The sequence below is a fragment of the Sapajus apella genome, unplaced genomic scaffold (genome assembly GCF_009761245.1).
Source record: "Sapajus apella isolate SASKATOON/1434 unplaced genomic scaffold, GSC_monkey_1.0 scaffold10, whole genome shotgun sequence".
NCBI classification, from domain to species: Eukaryota; Metazoa; Chordata; class Mammalia; order Primates; family Cebidae; genus Sapajus; species Sapajus apella.
In genome coordinates, this window is record NW_022436950.1 from 1,354,472 (window position 1) to 1,380,496 (window position 26,025).

The 26,025-nt window shown below is 58.3% G+C and overlaps 1 protein-coding gene across 7 annotated transcripts in view; it reads left to right on the forward strand.

Moving 5' to 3' along the window:
* HDAC4 (histone deacetylase 4) overlaps positions 1-26,025 on the forward strand; it is a 341,339-nt gene that overhangs the window by 270,483 nt on the left and 44,831 nt on the right. For 5 of the 7 annotated variants that reach the window (XM_032277722.1, XM_032277725.1, XM_032277723.1 and 2 more), the window contains 5 exons: positions 5,570-5,824; positions 8,788-8,974; positions 13,574-13,707; positions 18,541-18,661; positions 25,977-26,023. In XM_032277722.1, the coding sequence (XP_032133613.1) occupies positions 5,570-5,824; positions 8,788-8,974; positions 13,574-13,707; positions 18,541-18,661; positions 25,977-26,023 (744 nt within the window). The remainder of the gene's footprint in view (positions 1-5,569; positions 5,825-8,787; positions 8,975-13,573; positions 13,708-18,540; positions 18,662-25,976; positions 26,024-26,025) is intronic. The other 2 variants (XM_032277726.1, XM_032277727.1) reach the window with 1 other exon arrangement.

Here is a 26,025-nt window from a genome sequence, read left to right on the forward strand (position 1 = left end):
TGCTGGCTGGCCATGCCCAGGCCCAGCCTCAGTCATGGCTGGTTTACATGCAGTGGGCGGTGTGTGTCCACCCGCTGGAGGCTTTTGTAGAGGTGCATTTTAGTAGAAAGCTCTCACTTTCTACTAAAAGAGGGCACTGGAAGGCGTCTTCCACCCGTGGAGCAAGAAGCCTTGTGCTCAAGGTGGTTCTTACAGCGATTTCTCAACTCCACACAAGAACCCGCCGCCTGCAGAGCGGAGGGCCTGCGTTCCTGGGAGTTGGCTGTGTTTCCGTTTAGCTTGACATCCTCAATGTTGAATATGAAAACTTGAACTCATATTTTGGGTGGTCTAATTATGAGTGTGTCCAATCGCTTTAAAATACTGGCAGTTTACCAGTTCGGTTTTGGCCCTGAACTCTGGTCTGACTTTTTAAAAATGTAATTATTCCAAATATGGAGGTGCATTTGTTCTTCCTGAATTGCTGAAAGCAGGCTCCCGGTGTTCCCAAGGTCTTCGGGCTGCACAGAGCTGCTTCAGTTGTTTGCCTGCGTCCACCTCACCTCCCAAGCCAGCTCTGCAGGGCGGCCCCAGCCCAGCCAGTGAGACTCGGAGCTGAATGTCGACAGAGAGAGAGAGAGGCAGCCTTTGTTTCCAGCTGTAGCCCAGGGAGGTGACCCACTCAGTGCCGGGGCAGGGGGCCTGGCCTGCGTCACAGAAGGCTCTGATGCACTGCCACTGCTGAGGTGACGTTCTCCTCGGGCCCTGCCTCAGAGCCCTCGCCCGAGTCCCATGGTGTGGAGACAGTCCCTCCTCCAGGCCGAGGGGCATCCAGCAGTGGTGAACACTTCAGAGGCTTTGCCCTCGTAATAGGGAGAAGAAACACCTGGGGATGTTGTCACTAAAGGACACTGAAGAGATGCAGCTCCGGGCAGCACCTGCCATCCGCAGCCAGCCAGAGAAGGGTCACCCAGGAGCCCTTGCAACAATGGGAAGGTCTGGTGACACACGGCACGGTAGGCACGGCTGCCAAAAGCCCCCAGCGGGCGGGTTAAGGGGCCACCTGAGCCCTGGAACAGTCCCCCTGGAGAGAGGCTGACCCCGCCACCTCTGCAACCATTCATCTTTGCATAGGAGAAGGACATTGGGGATTTCCTGACAATGTTCTTCAAGTTTTCCTTTAGGCTTGAAATTTAAAGCTGGGCTCGATGGCTCACACCTGTAATCCCAGCCCTTCAAGAGGCCACGGCGGGTGGATCACTTGAGCTCAAGAGTTCAAGACCAGCCTGTGCAACATGGTGAAACCCCATCTCTACGAAAAGACAAAAATTAGCCAGGCAAGGTGGTGCTTGCTTGTAGTCCCAGCTACTCAGGAGGCCGACGTGGGAGGATTGCCCGAGCCCTGGAGACAGAGGTTGCAGCGAGCCAAGATTGCATGACTGCACTCCAGCCTGGGCAGCAGAGCAAGACCCTGTCTCAAAAAAGAGAAATTTAAAGCAAAGCGTCAGAAGAAAAGTCTTGGAGCTTCTCTCTCCACCGAGCCCTCCCTGGGCCACCTCCTTTAAAAAGGAAACAGACCCTTTTCCTCGAGCAGCCTAGATTCTGTCACAGCCTGGCTTCCTGGGGGTGGTCGTTTACTACAGGAACGCCCTTCCCTCTGCCCTCAGCTGCCTTGTCCGCCGCCCCACCCTGGAGAAGGGACCTGCTTCTGTGTCCCCCACGGGGCTGCTGCCCTCCAGCACTTCACCCACTTTACAATGGCCCCTGGGCCCTAAAGAAAGCCAGGCACTATTTCTGCTCACTGCTGGGACTGGGCAGCTCCATGGGGTCCCATCTAAGGTCCTAGTTTTCCTCCCCCCCCCCCATTTCCCTCCCCTCAGTCCACCCCGTTTATCTCCCTCACCCCTCTCCCATTTCCCTTCCCCACTCCTCCTCCTCCCCTTGTCCTTTCCTGGCATGGCACCCACTCTTCTGCTGGTCCCCTGGTCTCCTCTCCTTGTCTGTGTGTCTGTGCCTATGTGTATTTGTCTCTTTCTGTATGTATATGTATCTGCATGTCTACGTATATGTGTATCCGTGTCTCCATCTGTGTGTGCCTCTGTGTATGTATCTGTGTATCTGTGTGTGTGTGTGTATCTCTACGTGTATGTATCTGTGTATCTGTGTGCGTGCCTCTACATGTATGTATCTGTGTATGTGTGTGTCTGTGTGTGTCTCTACGTGTATGTATCTGTGTGTGTCTGTGTATGTATCTATGTATCTTTGTGTCTCTACATGTATGTATCTGTGTGTGTGTATCTCTACGTGTATGTATCTGTGTATCTGTGTGCGTGCCTCTACGTGTATCTATCTGTGTGCGTGTCTCTACGTTTATGTATCTGTGTGTGTCTATGTGTATGTATCTATGTATCTTTGTGTGTGTCTCTACGTGTATGTATTGTGTATGTATCTCTACGTGTATGTATCTGTGTGTGTGTGTGTATCTCTACGTGTATGTATCTGTGTATCTGTGTGCGTGCCTCTACATGTATCTATCTGTGTGCGTGTCTCTACGTGTATAGATCTGTGTGTGTCTATGTGTATGTACCTATGTATCTTCGTGTGTGTCTCTACGTGTATGTATTGTGTGTGTGTCTCTACGTGTATGTATCTGTGTGTGTGTGTGTGTGTGTGTGTGTGTGTGTGTGTCTGTCTGTCTGTCTGTGTTTGAGCCTCTGTAGCCTCCCTAGCCTCCAGCACTGGTCTCTGAGGCCTCAGCCCTGCTGCATTTGGCTCCCCAGCTCCGCATGGTGCCTCTGTGCTCCCAGCTTTGACTTTGCCCCATCTGCTTACTGCCCCAGTCCTGATTTGTCTCCAAACCCCAGACTCGAATCTGCACCTTCTTGCTGGATTTCCCTGATGCTGGGATGCAGCTTCTCTGAGCCGCCCCCACCAACCTCCCCGTCCCGAGGCCAGCACCTCCTCTGTGATAGCCCTTCTCTGGCGCTTGGCTGGGAGTCCTGGTGTCTCCTGCTCGCTCTGCCATCCATGGGCAGCCTCCACTGCCACTCGGCTGAGCCTCTGCCGGGCCCTGCTGCCCGTGTGGGATTGCTTCTCTCCGGGCATCGCCCTGCCCTCGCACTGACTCGTTAGCACCTCCCGGTGGCACAGGCAGGACCATGCACCCCTCGGAGAAACCAGCAGCCTCTCCTGCCGGTCCACTGAGGAGAAAAGCCCTTAGGCCCGTTCCACATGGGGATGGGTGAACTGTGCATCCTCAGACCCTTGATATGGGGCTTTGGGATTGTGGGAGCGTTCTTTCACAGTCTGCAGAGGAACGCAGTTCAGTTTCTGCTTTCTTCTGAGAAACTCCCCGTGCGCCCTTCCTAGTCTGACTCCAGACCCCGCCGCCTCTCCTGAGCTTTCTTTGCCATTTACCACATCCCTCTCTCCCCTTACACTCTCAGCTCCGGCCTTTGCTCTGTCACATCCATCCCTCTTCCAGCTCCCAGACAAGATGGGACAGCCCCATTGCCCAAAGCTGAGGAGCTGTCCTGGCCACCCTCTGTTCCCTCTGCATGTACACTCTGTCCCGGAGCCTAGAGCTGCTTCCTTTTTGGTGTCACAGAACACGGAAACCTGTCCTTTCTCCCATGCCACAGCCAGACGTGGGGCCTGCCTCACCCTTTCACCCTCTGGCTGGTCTCCCCGAAGCAGGACATGTGTCCAGAACGTGTACCTGCTTGTCCCCGGCCCCACCTCATCTCCGGCACCCTGCGTCCCTGCTCTCTGGCCTTGCACGCCGCAACCCTGCCAGCTCCTCACAGCTCCCAGAGAGCCCTGATGTCAGCCTTGCACCCCCTTCCACCTTGCCCCACTACCTGCACACCCCTTGGATTTGTCCATCCTTTTAGCGAATGTGTGATGAGTAATTACTGTGCCCCATGGATGAGTCCGAAGTGGTCCCTGCCCTCATGGGAACTGCAGACTGTAGAAAGATGGCTGCATGAATGGCAACCACAGGAAAACCAGAGGACTGTGACGGGGGCTGGAGGAGGGCACGGTGCCCCATCAGGAAGGTCAGCTGCCCTTCCTGTAAAAGGTGGCATGCACTTGAGGCCCATGGAGCCTCTCGCAGTGGCTGGAGGAGGAAGGGAAGCAGCAGGCTGGAGGCGAGCATGGCATGAGGGGTGCAGAGCCAGCAGCACGGTGGGGAACAGGGTGGCAGGGAGGGAGGGAGGCTGCAGGGCAATACGGCCAGATGATGGAGGGGCTCTTCAGCAGAGGCAGAATGGTGGAAGAGCGCATGGGAGACTTTCAGCAGGGAAATGACCAGGTCTAGCTAGCTTATTTGAAAGCACGCCCTCACTGCCAGCTGCAGAAGACGGTTCATGCTGGAAGGGGGTGCCTCCTGAGGGCCATGCTATCATCCAGGCAGGAGAGGCCAGGCGGGGCCAAAGCAGGAAAGGCAGGAGGTCGAGGCTGAAGGGAAGCAGCACCGTCCAGGGGCGTTTCTTGTGAGCAGTGCACAGGCAGCGCCTAGCAGATGGGCGTGGCAGCTCGTAGTGTGACTCAACAGGTGGCCAGAGAGATTCAGTTGCCAAGAACGGGTCCTACAGGAGGGAGAGGCTTGGAAGAAGCTGCCTGGAGTTCGGGTTGGGCCCACTGTGCTGAGGCCCTTGGGCACTCTGGGCTGAGCTGGGGTGTCTGGCCGGCCATGAGGTCTGGAGGTGAAGAGCGAGTGTGGCCCAGCACCACCTTTGGGAGTCACTGATACTTGGAATCCAGAATGGGGAAATGAACTGAGGAGCAGGAAACGAGCACCCACCCTTGTTCCCTGCTTGAGAGGGCAGGGAGGGAGACCGAGAAGCAACTGTGGGATCCAACAGGAAAAGAGATCCGGGAGCGTGTCGGGAGTCCACAGGAGGGAGGATGCCGAGGTCCCTAGGGCCCCATAGCGGGGCAGGTCATGGAGCACCCGTGCAATCCTGCAGGAGGGGAGGTCATGGAGTCCCCAGGATTCAGCAAGGGAGGAGGTCATGGAGCATCCCCAGGATCCTGCAGGAGGGGAGCTCATGGCACATCAGTGGGATCACACAAGAAGGGAGGTCCTGGCGCATGGCGGGGCCCTGCAGGAGAGGGGGCGTGTCAGTGGGATTGGGTGATGAGCATTGTGGACGTGAAGTCGTCTGCTGGGTGGTGAGCTGTTTCTCTTAGCAGCCGTGGCTGTGAGGTCAGCACTGGCTTCTCCCTCTTCACACTCAGGCTCCCCTCTGCAAACTCATTTGAGTGCAACTGCTTTTCTGTGTCTCTGTGCCTGACACAGAAGAGGTGCTTAGTAAACCCCAAATGCCCAGAGACCTTCCCCAAGCCAGGTCAGCTTGACCCCGGGCTGGGGTCCTGCTAGGCATGATTTTCTCAACACCATGGATAGCACCCAAGTGTGTGCTGTGTGGGGAGATGAAGGCACCTGCTGGCCTGGGGCAGGGCACTGAGGTACCCCGAGTTCTTCGTTGTCTGCCCCAAGGGTGGGGTTTGCAGCACACCTTCTCCTATCATGAGCTCAGAGTCCCCGGCTCTCTGTGCTTCATGTGTTACCTCTGCCTTGCAGATAATCCCCAAGCCAAGCGAGCCAGCCCGGCAGCCGGAGAGCCACCCCGAGGAGACGGAGGAGGAACTCCGTGAGCACCAGGCTCTGCTGGACGAGCCCTACCTGGACCGGCTGCCAGGGAAGGAGGCGCATGCACCAGGCGGCGTGCAGGTGAAGCAGGAGCCCATCGAGAGCGACGACGAAGAGGCAGAGCCCCCGCAGGAGGTGGAGCCAGGCCAGCGCCAGCCCAGTGAGCAGGAGCTGCTCTTCAGACAGGTGACCGCAGGCGGGGAGCGCACGGTCCCTGGGCGGCATCTTTCTGTGTGGTGACACGGGGGATGCGGGGTCCTTCCACTGTTGCTGTCCAGTGCCTCGCCTGTCTTGTCCTGGCCACTGAGGGAGGTTGATGTGGCTTCTGTTTGGTCCCAGCAGTTCCTGCGGATACAAGACGTTTGCCCACTGTGGGCGGTGACATCACTGCTTTCTAGCCATGCACAGGCCCCACAGAATGGGTTTCCTTCCTGTCTGTAGGGTATAAATGAACACAGAATCCATGTGTTAAGAGACAGGGCATGCTTTTTAAGGAAGTGAAGGAAATAGATGTATTAATTGATCAGAAAGGCAGGCAGGGTCTGATCAGAAGCCAAGACCTTTTGTGGTGCAGAAGTGCTAACAAGCAGCCCTGCAGATCCAGACAGACGGGTACAGTTGTGGTAGCCAGAGCCAGGAAGGCTTCAGGGCACTGATACCGAGGAACCAAACTCACAGGAGACTGATGAAGAAGGCCAGTGATTGACTGGTTAATTTCCAGGGAAACATAAAACTTCCAACTCAACAGAAATACCTAGGGCATTTGGGCAGCCTGCAGAGTACTGTACCTGCAGCCAGTGCGTCCTCAGGAAGGTGGCTTCCCCTCTGGGCGGGAAGTGAGCCTGGGGAGCCGCAGCTGTAGGTTTGATGTGTCCTCCAGCGGCGGAGCTGTGGCTTCGGCTGCAGGAGCCACTGGCTTTTCCTTCCCTTCTCGCTGGACTCCACGATGGCCGTGCCACTGAGTACCTCCCCTGCTTCCTGCCTGCCAGCTGTGTGGCCTGACGCTGCCTCCACCCCCGGCAGCATCTTGGAAGCCAGGAACAGGGCTCCTGGCAGTAAACCGTTTCCTTGAATTTTCAGCTACACTTCTTAAATGCTTGCCACTGAATGAATCTGTGTGGGTCCTTGAACCTGCAGCACCTAGACTGGAGTCCACCACATGCGAGGTCAGCTCACAGTGGTCTCCAGAAGCTTCCGGGTCAGGAACCTGTCTCTACCCAGCTTCCCAGAGGCTGGCATTGGGTGCTATCTCTCCTTCTCATTCAGGGGGTGGCTGCTCTAATTTCGGGGGCTTCTTCATTAGCACCCCAGGCACTAAACACGACAAAGCCCAGCAGAACTAACGCTTGGTGAAGACAGAGAGCCCGGCCTCTCTGACACACATGGCGCCTCCCGGTGGACGCTTGTCCACAGGTCCTGTTTGACGGCCCAGCGTGGCGCTTCTTCCTGTGGTCGGGCCGTGATGAAGGAAGCAAGTCTGTCACTGGGACTGAGATTCGGTGTGCTGTTATTATGCTGTGAAGAAACTGGAAACTATTTACATTAATAATTTTTAGGGCTCGCTTCTCATAGATCAGCATTTACTTTGAAAAAAGAGGTTTGTTATATTCCAAGCATGAGACGATTATTAGAAACACTCATTTTCTGTTCTCTCCGGAGAGTAATAGGCAGAACTCCTTATCAGGGAAATGTGGTAGCGCATGGAGCAGCTTGCCATATTCAGGGAAGATGGGGCGTCTTCCAGTCAGCCTGCCGGGAGAATCGTTTATTAGCTGCTTGGAGCCTGCAGTAATCCCAGCTGAACTGGGTTAGCGGAATCCTGGGGGCCTGTGGGTGCCGGCTCCAGCTCCAGTTCCTCGTGCTGTCTTAGGGCTGCCCTGTGCCCTGCTCCTGGCTCTGATTCCTAAAGGCAGGACAGATCGGAGCCTGGCTGGGCAGCTCTGGCTTCCCCCAATGCTGGTGGCACAGGGCTGGGCTCTGCCTCTCACACAGGAGCTGGCATGTGGGTGCTTGGTTTTCCACATTCACAGGATTTGTTCATCAAAACCAAGGAGGCGCTGGCTTGCTTTGTGCCTTGGCCTGGGTGGCAGGTGGCTGGCTGTGCCCTCCCTCAGCTGCTGCCTGGGGAGAGGCTGGGCAGCTGTGACCATATCTCTGCCTCGCTCCCTCCTCTCCACTCTGCCTCATATGGGGATATGCACCTCAGCCTGTCCCCAGCATCCCTTGGGGTGTCCCACGCCTCTGGCTGAGTGTTTCCCACTGCATGCGCGCGCGCGCGCACACACGCACACACACACGCACGCACACACACACACACACACACACACACACACGGCGCCCCAGCCCCATTCCACCTCTCCAGAGAGGCGCATCCCACCAGCAGGCCTGCTCCTGGCCCCAAAGGCCCTGGGCGCCTGGAAGCTGATGGGCTATTTCTGCTTTTCGCCTGCATGCCGTGTGTGGGATGTGAGACCAGGGAGGGGAGCGGCTGCAGATGAGGCCGAGTTAGCTCTTCCACATCTGAGTCTGTGGTGTGCTTTCTTACCCGAGTTTGGCATGCAGATTCAGTGTCCTTGGTCAAAAATACCCACAAACCCAACAAGAGGAGGGGCTTCGTGCCCATTTGCTGTATGTGTGTGGTGTAGCAGAGTGGGTGCTCCGGTCCCCACATCTGCATGGCCTTCACGGTTCCCCCGGCGAAGCCAGCGCGGGCCAGCCTGCCGCCCCGCAAGAGCCTCTCCACACCCTCCGTGCCCTTGCTGCTGGGCCCTGCTCCCCTGCACCTGGTCCAGGCTGCTTCTGGCTCAGCACCTCCTCAGAGAAGCCCTCCTTGATACCCCAAACCGAGCCAGGCCCCCTGGACCCCCCTGGCTCAGCCGTGTTACGCTGTTAATGAAGCCTGTGGCAGATCCCACGTGGACGGCCCGCTTTCCCTAGGGGGAGCCACGTGCTGGGAGGCAGAGCCCGTGCTGGCCGTGTTCTCGGCTCTGGGCCCAGTCAGGCTTCAGGGCACTCACAGGGAAGGCCAGTCTACACAGCCGGCCTCGCAGCATCCTCGTGGCCCGTGTACAGCCTGTCCGTGGATGGGAGATGCGAGAGAAGGGTGCCGCTAGCCCTGCAGCCGCCAACACGGCCGTTTCTCCCCGCAGCAAGCTCTCCTGCTGGAGCAGCAGCGGATCCACCAGCTGAGGAACTACCAGGCATCCATGGAGGCCGCCGGCATCCCTGTGTCCTTCGGCGGGCACCGGCCTCTGTCCCGGGCACAGTCCTCACCGGCATCCGCCACCTTCCCCGTGTCTGCGCAGGAGTCCCCCGCAAAGCCGAGGTTCACGACAGGTAACAGGTGGCCTTCGCGCAGCCTGAGGCTACGATGCAGGCCACCGTGGGCGCAGCCTGGGGGGCTGCCCCTGGCCCAGCTCTGCGGAGTCTGAGGGGCTGGGCGGGCACTGCCACGGGGCCCAGGGGCCACACTGGGTGGCGGGGACCACGCAGGCCAGTCCCAGAGGCCCTGCCCACCACACACTCAGTTCTGTTACTCTGTGGGCCTGTCACGAGCTCACTTGCCCACCTTCCCTGTCCCAGAGACCCGTGGTCTCCAAGAACAGTCCCTAGCCCATGCCCATGGGGCTGTGAGGACCTGCAGCTTCTGGTCCAGCGTGGTAGGAATCTGGAGCCTGCGCCTCTGCACTTACACTCTCACACCGCCACGTCCACAGCGTTGGCTCTGACGCTCCAGGGACTTAGGGCCGTGAGGGGCCAGGGGGTCCATGATTACTCCAGAGCAGAAACACTGTGGGAGGCACATGCCCTCTGTGTCTGTGCCCTCCTCATACCATCCTCTCCCTGGGGAGGCCATCTGCCAGCCAGGGTCTCTGGTTTTCCCTGCATGGTACCTCACCAGAAGTCAGGAGGCAGTGAGGTGTCCAGCACGGCCGAGGAGGCAGGAGGGGCTGGGCCCTGGACGCGTCTGCCCAGAGCTGCCTGGAGCAAGGGAGGAGGCTGCCATCCTGGGTGCCCCGCCACCCAGCCACCCCTGCAGGGCATAGGAGGGAAGGAGGCTGGCTTCCGGCAGGGCTTGCCTCTGAGACAAGCAGGGAGGAAGGGGAGCCCTTCATGTTGTTTTGATCTAATAGCTTTTGTTAACGATGTACTAAGAAAAGTTCTATAAACACAGCATGGCTTCCTTCTTCAGATCATTCTCATCCAGTGGCTTAGTTTCTGCACTCCACAAGGTTCTCACTTCAGGTCATGGAAGGATGCTATTCATATTCAGAGAAATATTTCCGTAGTAGTTATTATCCAGCAAGGAAAGAAAGAAAACCGTGGAAGTCACAGGAGCAGCCGGGGACCCTCTCCACAAGTCCTGGGCAGCTGCCAGCAGTAAATGTGCTTTTGAACAAACACAGCTCAGGCAAGGGGACCCCTGCCACTGCCACCAAGGTGGGAATTCTCCCACGACGCGCCCACCGTGGTTGGTCGCAGGACACTTCAAGACAGTCCCACTTAGCTGGTGTCCTTTCTTAGTTTGTCTTTATTACTTTTAAAGAATATATAAAACAGTGCACGTTCATTGTAAAATGAACACTGGAAAACAAATGTGATGGAGACGCACAGAAAATACCGCCTGCCCGTAATCCCACTCCCAGTGGCGGCAGGTCGTGTTTGGTTTAATCTTCCGGATCCACGTCTGTGCGTGGCCAGATGGACGGATAGACGGAAACATCATTTATTTCACAGGCACGGGCTCTGTTGTGTCTGAGGCTTCCCATGGGTTCCTCAACCTCTCAGCCGTCTTCCTCTGTCCGTGCACAGCGACACGGCGGGTTCCTTAGCCACCCTGAGCTGCGTGGACCTTGCTGCTTCTCCATCTCTCTGCACTCCACCTTCTCTGTCTGTAGAGACAGTAAAGGGGGTGTCTGCCTCATAGGGTCCAGCCGTGTGCTCAGTAAATGTCAGCACACGTGACCTTGTCGTGATGATTCCACTGAAGGGCAGTCCCCATTCCTCATACGCGTGAGCACCTGGTTGTTTATGCACACACACAAGTCTGTTTCAGCGGGGCACACACATCTGTGTTTCACAGGACACACACATCTATTTCATGGGGGCACACGTCTGTGTTTCATGGGACACATCTATTTCATGGGGGCACACACATCTGTGTTTCACGAGACATATCTATTTCATGGGGGCACACATGTCTGTTTCACGGGACACGCACATCTATTTCATGGGGGCACACACCTGTGTTTCACGAGACACACACATCTATTTCATGGGGGCACACACGTCTGTGTTTCACGGGACACACACACATCTGTTTCATGGGGGCACACGTCTGTGTTTCACGGGACGCACATCTATTTCACGGGCGTACACACGTCTGTTTCACGGGACACATCTATTTCATGTGGCACACACATCTGTTTCACAGGACATGCACATCTATTTCATGTGGCACACGTCTTTCACGGGACACATCTATTTAATGGGGGCACACACATCTGTGTTTCACGAGACACACATCTATTTCATGGGGGCACACAYGTCTGTTTCACGGGACACATCTATTTCGTGGGGGCACACATCTGTGCTTCACGGGACACACATCTATTTCATGGGGGCACACGTCTGTGTTTCACAGGACACACATCTATTTCATGGGGGCACACACGTCTGTTTCACGGGACACATCTATTTCGTGGGGGCACACGTCTGTGTTTCATGGGACACACATCTATTTCATGGGGGCACACGTCTGTTTCACAGGACACATCTATTTCATGTGGCACACATCTGTTTCACGGGACACACACATCTATTTCATGGGGGCACACACATCTGTTTCACGGGACATACATCTTTCACGGGGGCACACATGTCTGTTTCACGGGACACACATCTATTTCATGGGGGCACACACGTCTTTCACGGGACACACACACAATCTGTTTCATGGGGGCACACGTATGTTTCACGGGACACATCTATTTCATGGGGGCACACATGTATGTTTCACGGGACACATCTATTTCATGGGGGCACACACGTCTTTCACGGGACACACATCTATTTCATGGGGGCACACGTCTGTGTTTCACGGGACACACATCTATTTCATGGGGGCACACACGTCTGTGTTTCATGGGACACACACATCTATTTCATGGGGGCACACACATCTTTCACGGGACACACATCTATTTCATGGGGGCACACACGTCTGTTTCACGGGACACATCTATTTCATGGGGGCACACACGTCTGTGTTTCACGGGACACACATCTATTTCATGGGGGCACACACATCTGTGTTTGACGGGACACACATCTATTTCATGGGGGCACACACGTCTGTGTTTCATGGGACACACACATCTATTTCATGGGGGCACACACGTCTGTGTTTCACGGGGCAGTGTCTGTCATTGCCTGTGTGTGTATGTTGCCATTACAGATTCCCGCACTCACCCGGGCCCACACACGGAGTACAGATTGTGAGTCCTGTATTCGTTGAGTCCTGTAAGCCTGCACCTACCCTGATGCATTTTTACAAGAAGTTCCATCCCAGTAGCACTGTTTTGCAAGTGCCCACAGAATTCAATTGCAGGGGACTGACTCCTGTTAGCCTGACTCACAAGAGACTGACTTAGGAAGTATGGAAACTAATACGCACCAAGTGTACCCTCTAACAGCCCTGCAAGCACTGGGCCACGTTAAATCTCAGGTCCTTTGGCTGCAGTTGCCGCCTCTGTTTCCAGTACCAGGAACACAGGTGGGGAGGGTGGCATCCTGGGTCAGCAAGCTGAAGGGCTTGAGCGGGTCTGTCTGGGCAGCCTGCCCAGGCTCTGCACCGTGCACCCTGCCCTTCTCAGCCTGGATGAGCCCACATTAGCCCAGGTGCCCCTGGCAAGTGGTCTGCCTGCTGAAGGCATCTGTTTACCCAGCCTGGACTTCCTTTTGTTAAGTTCTGGAAGACCAGACATATCCCAGCAGGCCCTCGGGGCAGCCCTCCTGCCAGATGTCACCAGGGCTGAGGCCTGCTGTGGAAGACCTGTGCCCTGGAGGGTCGCCTGCCCTTGCCTCCCATCTCTAGCCTCTGCAGACAGGCCAGGCACACCCCCTTCACCGTGGTCCCATGTGTGCTGACTGGAAGATGGTGGCATCCCACATGGGTTCAGGTCTGTCACCCTTCCCCCTGCAGTGCCCCAGGCCGCCAGCCCAGTTGGTTCTGGGGCCCCCGCCAGGGGCCTCTTCTGTGACTGCTGTGCCCTGGGGGCCAGTCCGTGCTGTGGTGAGCACACGGCTCACCTCTGTTCACAGTCAGATATTAAGTAGACCTGTGGATGTGTGTTTTGGTGTGCTCTCGAGCACACATGTCCGGTCGCTCTGGAAGTTTCTAAAGGCAGGGTGCAAGTCTGGTGTTTCTTTGGAATCTCAAGTACCTTGGACAGTTCTCGGTCTAGCAGAACTGGAATTAGAGGTTGGTCTGGGACCAGGTAGACTTTGAGGATAGGGCTCTAGAGTCGCCTCCTTCTAGAAGTCAGCACCGGCCTCCCCAGCATGAGTCCCATGTGGAACTCACACCCTGCAAGGTCCAGCCATCCAGGGGCCGTCTCTTCACCATTCTCTCCTCAACCTGCTGCAGCAGGTGGCTGTGCGTGTCCCTGCCTGGGCCCTGGGCGCTACTGTGAGCGTGGGTGACAGGCAGGCTCTCCTGCCCAGCTGGCCTCTGCGTTCGTCCATGTCCTCCGGGCCTGGCCAGTCGAGGGGCCTTGGCAAACGTGGGTATTTTTCTCAAGGACCGTCCCAGCCTTCTAGGGAAGTCTCCTTCTAGGGAAGCGGTGGTTCTGCCGCCACCCAGGGGCAGCCTGCCGGCGAGTGGCCACCTGCCCCTGGGCGTGCTCTGATCTGGGCCCCTCTGCTCTGCCCCAGGCCTCGTGTATGACACGCTGATGCTGAAGCACCAGTGCACCTGCGGGAGCAGTAGCAGCCACCCCGAGCACGCCGGGAGGATCCAGAGCATCTGGTCCCGCCTGCAGGAGACTGGCCTCCGCGGCAAATGCGAGGTAATGCCGGCGGGGCGGCTGGGCAGCTGCGGCTTTGGACACCACTAGAGGGGACCCACGGGGTCCCGCTTGATTCAGGGCGTCGGCTGTGCAGGTGGTGTTTTGTGCTATACAGACCTGAGGGAAGGGCCGTGAGCATCTTCACTGTCCGCAGCTTGGGCAGCCAGGCGGCTGCTGGGAGGCCCAGGGCCGTCTCTCCAGAGTCCTGTGCCGTCCCTGCAGGAAGCTGCTGCCTCTGTCCGTGCCCTTTTCTGACGTTTCCCTCCCACCTCCCACCTAGCAGCCTCTTCCCGAGGTCCAGGGCTGTGGCTGTCTGCCTCCGGGTCACTTCCCCGAGGAAGCCAGTTCCTGTCACGCTCCTCCTGGGCTGCCAGGAAGGGACCGTGGGAAGATCTGATTACATCTCAGATCAGGCCTGCTGGCTTTTGTTAAATTCTCTTTTTTTAAAATCTCTTTGAGAACATAGGGAGACCTCAGGCCCTTGGGACCATCCTCAGAGTTAAGGTGCCGGCAAGGCAGTGGGTGGTGGTGGGGCAGAGCTGCAGGCAGGCCCTGGCCTGGTATCCATTCAGCTCCCTTACGCGGCTCAGTCCCGAGAGGAGGTCTCGGGTGCAGCAGCTCTGGCTGGCCCTCGGTTTCCCTGGCTGCCAGCCGGCGGCCGCGCTTGTTCTCATACAAGGAGGGCCAAGCCCCACCTGCTGATAGGAACCGGAGCCTTGCCCGCACCTGGCTGCGGTGGACTCCCAGGCCCCAGGAGGCGGAAAGGATCGGCCAAGTAACGCTTGAGGCTGGGACAGGAGCCTCACTTGGGTCAGGCCGTTGTCACAAGGGATCTTGCGCTTCCCAGGGGGAGGAGGGTGTGGCCAGGCCCTGCGGATAGTGAGGCAGGAAGAGAAGGGACTTCCATCTGGAAGCTGGTGGCCTTGGAGAAATTTCCGTTTCCTTGTCTGTAGAGAGGGGCGGGCCACACTCGCAGGGTCTCACAATGCCCCACCCACGCCAGGACCCCTCCCCACACCAGGCATCCGGCCACGCTGCAGAGAGCTCCCAGAGTGGGCAGGAACCACCTCTCCAACAGCTCAGGGCCCAAGTGGCCATGGCAGAGATGACTGAGCTGGAGAGCCGGCGTGGCAGCTTTGCTGCAGGGGCACAGTTTCCGTAGGGTTCCACTCTGCAGGTCTGCCTGTCCCTCCATTAGAAACTGGCGTATTTGGGAGCTTGAGTCAATCCATGGCTCATCTTAACTCTCATTTCCTTTGCCAGTTTTATTGGTGATACGTGAGCTTCAGCAGGGAGGGTTCCAAGCCGAGCCCAGGACCTTCCCCTGCAGCGCCCTCTGGGTGGGGGGGGGCCGCTGCGCAGGCTCTTGGCACCTGCTTCAGGAAGCCAGTCGGAATGGCTGTGCCACTGGAGGGCAGCATTGCACAGCGGACACTGGCTGTGGGAAAGCCCTCCTTCCCCACCTCCGTTCCCTCCACAGGACCAGCAGCCGTCCTGCTCCCCCTTCCAGGGGCTGCCCAAGGCTTCCTGAGGCCCCCACAGCTCCACCACCTGCTTCCTTTTCCTCCCCTACATGTGCCTCCACCCCCAGGGGCGTCCACTGAGGCCAGGGCGTTGAGAGAGGGTCTGTCAGCCAGAAAAGCAAAAGCAAGCAAGGGAGTCGTGAGAAAAGAGCCCGGGAGAAACAGCCCACTCATCCGCCTGCCCTTGGCACCTTGGGTGGAGGCAGGAGAGGCTGTGGGTGGTGGTGCCAGCCACAACTGGACCAAGGGCTAGCAGAGGGTCCCCAGGGGTCGGGGCTGTGGGACAAGCCCTGAGACTGGCAGGATCCGAGGGGAAGAAGAGCTGGGGGAGACAGGTGGCTGGGAGACAGCCACGGAGGCCACACCCCCTGGACAGTAGTCCCTTGTTCCCACAGGTGGGGTAGTTCTGCACTGCAGGTAGCCTCCAGGCTCAGAGCGAGCAATGTGCTCACTCAGCCCGGAGGGCGCAAGGTCACCCTACATGCAGGCCTGCCAGGGGTCACTGGCCTCCTGAGATGGCTGAGCAGAGGGGCTGTGGTTAGGGGTCACAGATTGTTAGAGTGAGTACCTGATAGGAGAAGATGGGGTGGACAGGGCTGTGACTTCCTGAGTCTGCAGACCACATAGAGGCCACAACAAGACTGAAGCCCAGGCCTAAGGGCGGGACCTCGCAGTCAGCAGCCTCCCTCTGCGTGGACGATGGGTTGGAGCGCCCTCGCGCTGCTCTGTTGGCTTTGTGTGGTGAGGAAGGACGGGAGTGAGATAGGAGATCTTTTCTGCAAGCTTGGGACCCTGTCGGTGCTGGCAGGCTGGGCCAGTGAGAGGTGGCCCCGGGTCCAGCTGCCTTGCTCCCTGCCTCACTCCAGAGCTACCGGGCAGGCCTTGGGAAGCTGCCTCACTCATTCTGAGCAGGTGCAGGTCCTCTGAGAACAGCCATGTGCTTGTATGGGCCCCGCCCTCTGCAGAGGCTTCCTGGTGGCCAGAGCAGCTCCTGGCCAAATCGCGTGCCCAGCTGGGTTTCTCCTGCCTCCAGGCATGGCATCCAGGAAGGAGAGAAGGGGGTGGGCTGCAGGTCAGATTCCGCAGAGATCAGGGCCAGGACGGGGGGGGTCACCCTGCCCCAAACATGTGTTTGCTGTAAGGAGCAGACTCCTAATGTCTTACGCTAGGAATTGAAGGGTGACAGAAATGAGGTCAGCCTTCCAACAAAGCAGGAAGGGGTCACCATCCTCCAGGCGCTCTGGAAGAGTCTGAAGTGCCTGTGTGCCGTCTGAGCCATCACAGTGTCACAGAGCTTTTGGTGGTTCGGTCCTGTGTCTTTTCTGTCTCCGTTTCATGTGTTTGTAAGGAGGGGGATTTTCTATTTCTCTTCTTTGCCTTATTCTAATATTGACTTTAATTTGTGACTTGAATCTGTGGTCTAACGTCAAGTCTCTCTTGCTGCAATTCCAGCTCTTATCTAATGGGTAACTTTTGAGTGTGGAGGACACATGGCTGCCGGGGCCCTGCCATTCTTTCACCTGAAGTCCACGCTGCATGCTGCCTCTTGGCACTCTAGAGCACAACCAGGGGTCCCCCACAGGGGCCTTCCCGAGCGTGGGCTGCCCAGGCCATCTGTCCAGATGGAACTTGGCCCTGGCCACAGCTGCCTGTGGCTGTACACACAGCGGGGCTTCCAGAAATCATTAGAAATGAGAAGCCCCGGCTGGGTGTGGTGGCTCATGCCTGTAGTCCCAGCACTTTGGAAGGCCGAGGCGGGCAGATCACCTGAGGTCAGGAGTTCAAGACCAGCCTGATCAACATGGCAAAACTCCATGTCTGCTAAAAATACAAAAATTACCCAGGCATGGTATGGGTCGCCTGTAATCCCAGCTACTTGGGAGGCTGAGGCAGAAGAATACCTTGAACCGGGAGGTAGAGGTTGCAGTGAGCCGAGATAGCGCCATTGCACTCCAGCCTGAGCAACAAGAGTAAAACCCTGTGAAACTCCATCTCAAAAAAACAAAAAAAAAAAAAAAAAAAGAAATCAGAACCCCCAGCAGCTGCCCAGGGCCCCAGCTGACCCCTAGCTAGGGAGTACGTCCCTCCCGCCTGGCTTCCCAGGGACACTTGGCTTATGTCCCCAAAGTGGAAGCAGCACTAGGCTTAGGTGCATGGGACCATGGAGCTGTTTCTACTGTGGGAAGGTGGCATCACATCTTTCCTTTTTAAACCAGGGACCTTTATCGAGAAAGCCCGGTCCTGTGGAAAGGGACCCCCTCCCAGAGCATACCTCCCCTGCCTGGGGCACCTGCCCTCTGGGGTCCCCACCCCTGTGGGCAGGGGCTGAGCTCTCCTGGCTCCACCCCTTCCTTCTGCGCCCTGCATGGACAGGACCCACAGCTACAGTGCGTCCTGCAGGAAGGCCGTGTGCTAGGGCTCCGGTGGCCTGAGAGCAGCCCCAGGTGCTGGGCTGACGCAGAGCCCAGAGCTTCGCCCAACACAGGTCTCACACACGGGGTGGACACCGAGGCCTGTGGGAGGTCCGTGGATGCTGGGGCCGGGCTGCAGTCAGGAGGGAGAGAGTAGATCCTGCTCCTGCCTGGGGGGAGCAGGTGACAGTCACCACCGGGGCTGCCTGGCTGGCATGTGACTCACCCTGTGGCGGCCTAGCCCTCTGACAGCCATTTCCGTGGGAAATGTGAAGTCAAATCTCCTGTCCGAGGCCGTCATCCATTTAAAAGATTAAACAAATGTAGCTCAACTGAAAAACAGAAACTTTCTTGTGAGTTTCTGAAGAAAATCCGAATTAGCCCAGGTTTCTCAATCTGAGGAATTCCCAAACCACAGAGAAACGCAGCCGGACGCCAGCTAGCCATCAGGGCAGGTGCCAGAGCCTGGCGGCTGGTGGCCCTGGGGCGGTCCGAGAGACTCCGGGAGCTGGGCTGGGGTTCCCCTGAGTGTGGGGAAGCGTGGCAGCTCACACCGCCTTTGGCAGCTCACCTCTATTTTAAGACCAGACCCTGGCAGTTGGAAAGCAAAGTAATAATTTGATGCCAAATCATTTGCGCGACAGTGAAGGGTAATGCGTTGAAGGCTGGAATTATCTTTTAAAATGTTTTTTCAAAGCTGTAATTAAGTGTAAGCCCTCTAAAATATTTCTTAAATATTTAAAAATACCGCGTTGGGTGACTCTGTGATAACCAGATAACGTGCTTGTTTGTGTTTCAAATCATGTTTCCTTTTGGGCGATGGTTTCCTGGGAGTTTCTGTCCGGAAGCGGAAGCAGCTTCCACAGAACGTGTGAGCGTCCTCTCACCTGTCCCCACAGTGCATCCGTGGACGCAAGGCCACCCTGGAGGAGCTGCAGACCGTGCACTCGGAAGCCCACACCCTCCTGTACGGCACGAACCCCCTCAACCGGCAGAAACTGGACAGTAAGAAACTTCTAGGTATTGGAGGCCCTTCCTTTCCTCCCGTATTGGGTTTGCAGCCCCCGAGGTTGTGTGTCCAGCTCGACCCCTCTGTCTGGGGCGCCTGTGGGTGTCACCTGCCAGGTTATAAGGTAAAGGGTCTGGAAGGGAACACTTAACCCTCCGTTCACAAGCCACTGGTGACGCATGTGCCAGGTAGCACGTGTGTTTGTGTAGAAACTGGGCAGAGAGCTCCTGGTTTAGAAGAATCTTGAGTCAAATCAGGGTTCGCTCAAGCGGCTAATGAGGGATAGATACCCCAACACACTGCCCGCCCCTGCCCTGCTGGAGCCTGCAGCTGTGTTTTGAGTTCCACTTTCAGGCCTATCAGGACAAGACCAAGAGGAGGCCTCGGGGTGTCCACTGCTAGGGGTGAAAGGCTCTGACTGGAAGCACCTTGCAGGGGTGATAGAGAGGAGTTTTGGCCTCAAGGAGAGAACTTTCTAACAGGCATCCTCTGCCTAGGGAGCTGGTGAGAGGCTTCACACAGGGATCTCGAGCAGAGGCAGGTGAACTCCCAGCCAGCTCCACAGGGCTCTCAGGGCTCCCAGGACACACAGCACAGACCTGGGGATGGGAGGTCCCGGGACACACAGCACAGACCCGGGGATGGGAGGTCCCGGGACACACAGCACAGACCCCGGGATGGGAGGTCCCGGGACACACAGAGCACAGACCCGGGGATGGGAGGTCCCGGGACACACAGCACAGACCCGGGGATGGGAGGTCCCGGGACACACAGAGCACAGACCCGGGGATGGGAGGTCCCGGGACACACAGAGCACAGACCCGGGGATGGGAGGTCCCGGGACACACAGCACAGACCCCGGGATGGGAGGTCCCGGGACACACAGAGTACAGACCCGGGGATGGGAGGTCCCGGGACACACAGCACAGACCCGGGGATGGGAGGTCCCGGGACACACAGAGCACAGACCCGGGGATGGGAGGTCCCAGGACACAGGACACAGACCCGGGGACGGGGGCCCCCAGGGTTCTCTTTGTTCCTTGGTAAGTTCCTTACCTGCCTCCCAGCCACCCTGAACCAGGACAGTCACTGCCCACTGGTTTTCTTTCCCATCTTCCGTGCCTTTGCCATGGGAAGAGCACATCCCATACTTTTGCCATGGGAAAGAGCTCTTACCTGAGCAGGACCCCAGGAAGGCAGACAGGGAGAGATGAGAACTATGAACTCAGGGTTGTAGGGGTAAGGGGAGAGGGGAGGGTGGGCTTCTTGACTGTTTGGTGGCGTGCGCCTTGCGGGAGGTGTCCTCCGTGCCAGGTCTGTGCCCAGCAGAGTCCGCCTCAGAGACCTGGCGCCTAGTTCTTCCTGCGTTCGTCACTGACTCACGTCTTCATCCGTTCGCCAAGGGCATCTTCCGTACCGGCTGCAGGCGCCGACAGGGTCACAGACCATGGAGCCAGGGGGGCCATGAGGACACGCATGGGCTCTGGCCTGGGCGGCAGTAAAGCTGCTTCCAGAGTCCCCCCTGCCCTGTGGTTCAGGGGCTTCTAAAGGGACAAAAGCCTGAAGTTTGGGGAAAGCGGGAAAGGAGTGCACAGCTGGAGGAAGTAGGGGGCGGGGTGCAGCCGAGCAGGTTCCTGAGGTGGGTTCTCAGCCAGTGCCAGCAACGGGAGCCACCGACCCACCGCACAGACCGCGGCAGCTCCGGTCAGCCACTGCAGAGACCATGGACTCAGGGAGGCTCTCAGATGAGGGCCTGGGCCGAAGCTGGTGGAGAGGCCCCTGGCCCCGACTGCGTGGCCCTACCAGCTGCGTCCCCTGCTGCTTCTCTGGAAAGGGCACAACAGGGGCTTCCTGGACTGGGGACAGCTGCTCTAGATGAGAGCATGGATGCCAAGTCCCCCACCCGTCCCCACTGGGCTGCCAGCATGCTGACCTTTACCCTCCCAGCAGAAGACAGAAGACCCCTCTGGATTGACCAGCCCCAAAGAAGCTGACATCAGCAGTCCCCAACAAATAGCTCCTGAGATCCCTCATACTGGTGCTCACTGTTCTTAAGCCCCTGTGTGCCCAGAGCTTCCACCCGGCGGTTGGCACATCCCCTTAGGAGTGAGCAGCCAAGGAGGACCCAGGCCTGAGGAAAACGCGCCTGATGGGGAAGTGGAGACGGAGCCACACAGGGAAGGCGGCGGGGGCAGACAGTGGAAGGCGCTAACCCAGCCGCCATTGGTGCCCTCAGAGAGAGGACGCTGCGTCCACGTAACGTGGACACGTGCCATAGACACGTGAAAAGCACGGCAGGTTTAGAGAAGACAAAAATTAAATGCCCGACCGCAGAAAGAGAAAATCCTCAGACTGGAAGACAGAATGATGTGCTCTCCCAGAAACCGGAGCAAAACGCAGCAGTGCCGGGAAGCTGGGAACTGAGGTGATGGAGGAGGTCAGGGCTCACTCCAGCACGCAGGGTCCACGCAGCAGGAGTTCCCAGGGAAGGCAGAGGCCAGAGGAGGCGCCTGTGGAATTCAGAAGGCCCCAGACAAAAGGCAGAGTCTCCGGGCTGCAAAGACCCACTGGGGGTAAGAAAGACCCTCTTGAGGTGCACCAGCGGAACCTCAGAATGCTGGGACAGAGGCGAGAGCAGGGGTGCTAGAGAGAGCCGGGGCACCTGCGGGCTCCATGGGGCCCGAGGCCATGCCACGTCTAAGGGAGCATCATTGCCCTCCTGAGGCTTGTGCCCCACCAAACTACCAGGTCAGTAGGAAGGGGGCACCGAGGCATTCCAGGCAGGCAAGGTCCAGAGCTTCCCCCTTCCAGCTGTTCTTTCTTAGAAGCCACCAGAGGACCTGCTCTACCGGGGCCAAGGAAAATTGGGAGTCTTGTCATAGAGACCAGCCTCGACTGCAGGGTCTGTGAGATGGTGGCGGCCAGGAAGTCTGAGACTGCCCTGCAGAGAAGCAGATGCAGCCACCTCTTAAGAAGGGGCATGCGTTGCTAGAGGAGCAGATGACACACGGATCATGGAGAACCTGGGAGAGGCAGGGAGCACCCACTGGGGCCGGGGAAGGGAGCTTCAAGGGCAAGGGTGGTGTGGACAGTGGGGAGGGCAGGTGGCCTTGTGTCCAGGAGCTGAGTGGGCAGAGGCTGTGCATCAAGGCACTGAGGCCAGAGCATCAGTGGGAGGATGGAGGCAGGACCAGATCCACCGGCAGGACGATGGAGGCAGGACCAGCTCCACCGGCGGGAGGATGGAGGCAGGACCGGCTCCACCGGCGGGAGGATGGAGGCAGGACCGGCTCCACCGGCGGGAGGATGGAGGCAGGACCGGCTCCACCGGCGGGACGATGGAGGCAGGACCGGCTCCACCGGCGGGACGATGGAGGCAGGACCGGCTCCACCGGCGGGACGATGGAGGCAGGCTTAGCTCCACTACCTTGCTTAGGTTTCTGAGCGAGTTTCACACAGGGTTTAAGACACATGATCAGAAAGGAAAGCAGACAGTCGGATGTGTGGTGTCCCTGGGGAGATAGTCAAGGGCAGAAGGCACTGGGAGCTCTCTTTCCCGCCATGGCTGGTTACCCGATGGGCCCCAGTCCCCGGTTCACAGCCCGTGTTGGCTCCTGAGGCCCTTCTTATTGCTGGTTTCTTGTTGAAGTTTCTGCAGCATCGCTTTGCCCCATTCCTGCCCTCCAAAGGCAGCCATTCTAGTGCGGTTTGCTCTATTTACAGGCAGTTTGATCGTTCTGTTTCTTGTTCTTTCCTGCAAAGCTTTGTGCTTTAAAATCAGTTCACATTCCTGTGAGGATACCTCACCCATTGCCTTCTCACAACTTCAAATCAATTTTTGAATTTCCGACAAGTATCCTAACCCAGAAACTTCATTATCCCCCACCTAAGTATTTCAGACACGGTAACAACCAGTGACGATCTTGAGTTTTGCGAACATAACCCTAATGAGGTGTTTCAGCACCGCTGTGCCATTTTTTCTTTCCTCTTTTAATGGAACCCACAAGCCGCTAAGCTGCATCCAAGGGCTTTCACATTTCCTTTCTGATGTGCTGAGACGCCACGCAGAAGGCTCAGCTGAACCAGACTGTGGGCCTCAGACAGGCTGGCTGCTGTCCTAGATGTCACTGGAAGTCACACAGCTCATCTGCCTATGTCAGCTGGCACAGTGCTGTGTCCAGGGAGACCTGGGCCTCTGGGGAGTGGGCGCCGGTGAAGCTCGGGAGAGTGTGGCAGGAAGATGACTTGGCACAGCGAGGGCGTCCTCCCAACCAGGATGCAGGAGCAGCGGCGAGAGGACGCCTGGAGCCTTCGCCGCCCTGCCCCAGGCACAAAAAGCCTGTCTGCCAGCCTGTGGCTAACGGGCAATTAGTAAGGCTGGTTGTTCATGGGGCTTCTGGCCCTGTTAGCAGGCTGGAATGTTTTGTGGCCTGGTGTTGGTGATTGTGGCTCCAAACCAGAGGAGGCTGCTGGCCTCCTCAGGGCTGTCACCAAAATTCTGTGCCTGTAACTCCATTCCCAGATGCAAGCATTTGGATGCAAGATCGTGTACTTTTTCTTTGTTTTTTTGGTCTTTGCCAGATAATGAGCAAACTCAAAACAGTCAGATGGCTTGTGGTTTTAATGTAGACATGGTTGGCTGTGCTTTCAAAGAGATTCAGTGTCTGACAAGATACCCGGCCACGTCTGTCTCCTGTGAGATCGTATAGCCGAGCGCTTGCATCATTTGGAAAACGAGCTCCCTCGTTTCCGGCAGTGACTTTCGCACGCATAGGAGTAGTCAGTGATGGGAGGAGGCGCCCACCGAGCCACTCCCAGCCACAGCTACTCAGCTACTCACCAAGGCCAGGACTACCCTTCCGAGGCAGCGCCCACCCCTGTGGTGAGGTTGGCGCTAGGTGACCCCGCTACAGATGACAGGAAGCGAGCAGGACAGCAGGCGGCTGGGCACCCATGCCCTCCTCCCTTCTCAGTCTCCTTCTGCCTGCCCACCAGCTCCCTCACCCACCACATCCCGCCAGCTTCCCCTCAGCCCCTGCTCAGCCCCAGCGCCTCCCAAAGGGGTCGGGCATGCAGGCTGCTTCCCACGTGGTTAGCCCCATGCCCACTACTTGTTGCCACCAAGACTCAGAGGAGAGCTGGGCCAACGTGCCTGTGGGGGTGAGGGCTGGCCCCCACGAGCCTCAGGTGAGAAATGTTAGCTGATGCTGGCCCACATCCCAAACTCACATGTGGACACAGGAAGCCATGACTCCAGGCAGGGGTGGGTCTGTGAGCCGTGGACGTGGAGGAAGCGGGCCCAGGACAGCACCTGGGAAGGGAGGTGGGGCCATGCTGCTGCTGCTGCCTCAGTGGGCATGAGGGCCAGGACCAAGAGGCCGAGGCGGGCCTGCAGAGCACCATGTTGAGAGCCGGGGACTACCGAAGCCCTTGCTGGCTCAGTGCTTTGTGCGGCCCAGGCCGGGAGCAGGGGCAAGGACAGACCCAGACCTGCCCTCGGAGCCAGGCCAGGTGGAGAGGAGCACGGACTCCCTCTGACACAGGCTGGCCTCTCCCAGCATGAGGAGCTTTGTCTGGAAATGGGAGTGTTGCAGCATCTCCATGGCACCTGTGCCCCTCAGCTGGCCAGGCCATCCCAGCAGCTAGGGGCCCGGCCTGTCTACTCTTTGTCTGGGGGGACTGGAGGCCCCTGAGCCTCTTCTGAAAAGCAGCTGCAGCTGCTGCCCCCTGCCCCTGCCTCTGCCCCCTGCCCCTGCCTCTGCTCCCTGTTGGCATGGCAGCTCCCCAGCCCCGGGACGTGGACGTGGATGTGGCCATTCTAGAAGCCTCCAGCCTCAATGCGGATGCATGGCCTCCGTAGAGTGGGAAGAGCCTGGGTCAGCTTTGTGCGCCGGGCCTCACACTAGGGCCTGGCTATGGGCATCTGTGGAGCGTGTGGGCGTCCTTGTGGGATGTGGTCATGTGTCGGGGGTGTGGATGTCCTTGGGGGGGTGTGGGCATCCGGGGTATATGGGCATCCGTGGGGGGCGCAGGCGTCCATGGAGGGTGCAGGCATCTGGGGGGATGCAGGCATCCATGGGCTAAGGCAGGAGAACCTCTGTTGAGCCTCTCTTGCGCCAGCCACTCCCCTGTGGCTTGGGGCCATCGCAGTTGCTCTTCCCAGCCAGGCATGCTGTGCCGTCAGGAAGGGTTCCTCGTGCACACCGAGCTCCCCAGTGCAGCAAGCCATCCAGGCGAGAGGCGGGCGGGCCCTGATGGACCCACAGCCAGCCCCTTCCCATGGCCCCGTTGGCTGGGCCTAGGAGTGTAGACCAGAGTACACGGGGTGTGGTCTGCTGTTCAGAGCCGGCGGAGCATGGGAGAGGAGCCCGGGGGACGCAGCCCAGCTGAGGCCAGAAAGGGGGGTCCCACACTGGATAAAGGAGCCTCTTACATCAAGCCAGTCTCCCTGGAGCATGTGAAATGTCACCCCAGCTCCAGCCCAGGAGGGGCCGTGGGCTGTGGAGATCGAGGGGCCAGGGACCCAGGCAGCAGCTAGGAATGGCAGGCCCTGCGCCTGGTTCCTGGGGGTCTCTTGTCCTGTTGATGGGTTTTAAGCTGGTGACATGCATTCAGCCAGCACTGGGGTCAAACAGAAAAAGACCGCGCCCCTGTCCTCAGAGCACTTCCACCGTTGGAGCAGGTATGGGTGCCAGAGCAGTGGGGTGGGGGCCTCGAGGGCCCCAGTTTCCATGGGAGGCGACCTGGCCTGCAGCTGTGACATCCTTGCAGCCCTCAGTGAGCTGTGCACGCTCCGCGTGGGTCAAAGGGAGGAGCTCTCACTGCATACATTCCCAAGGATCTCAGGGTCGAAGAGGCCCCACCACCCGTCTTTAATCCTGACACCCGCCCCTTGTTTGCACTGGAGGGGCTGCTGCACAAGCCCTAGGAGCTCAGTGAGGAGCCAGGCTCAGGGTCCAGGAGCAGAACTTGCTGTTAGACACTGCCCCTTAGGGGCACGGGCTGCAACAGGCACCTACCAGGGTACCTCATGCTCCCCAGTGGCTTGGTGCCTCCCCGTGGCCCCTGACGGGCTGATGCCACAACAATCTGAGGTGCTCCCACCAGGGTCTATGACTTGGCTCAGCCCTCACAGGAGCCATGGCACCTCTAAGGGCCAGGCGCTGACCCGGTATCGGGGCCACAGGGTGTCATGTGGGGAGCAGTTGCCCCTCGGTGTCCCACAAATGCCCAAGCACCACTGAAGGCCACAGAGTGCTCCCAGGGCCTGCCCAGCGCCTCGGCCGTGTGCCCCTGGCCTCTCTGACCGTCTCCCTCCCCCCACAGGCTCACTGGCCTCCGTGTTCGTCCGGCTCCCCTGCGGTGGTGTTGGGGT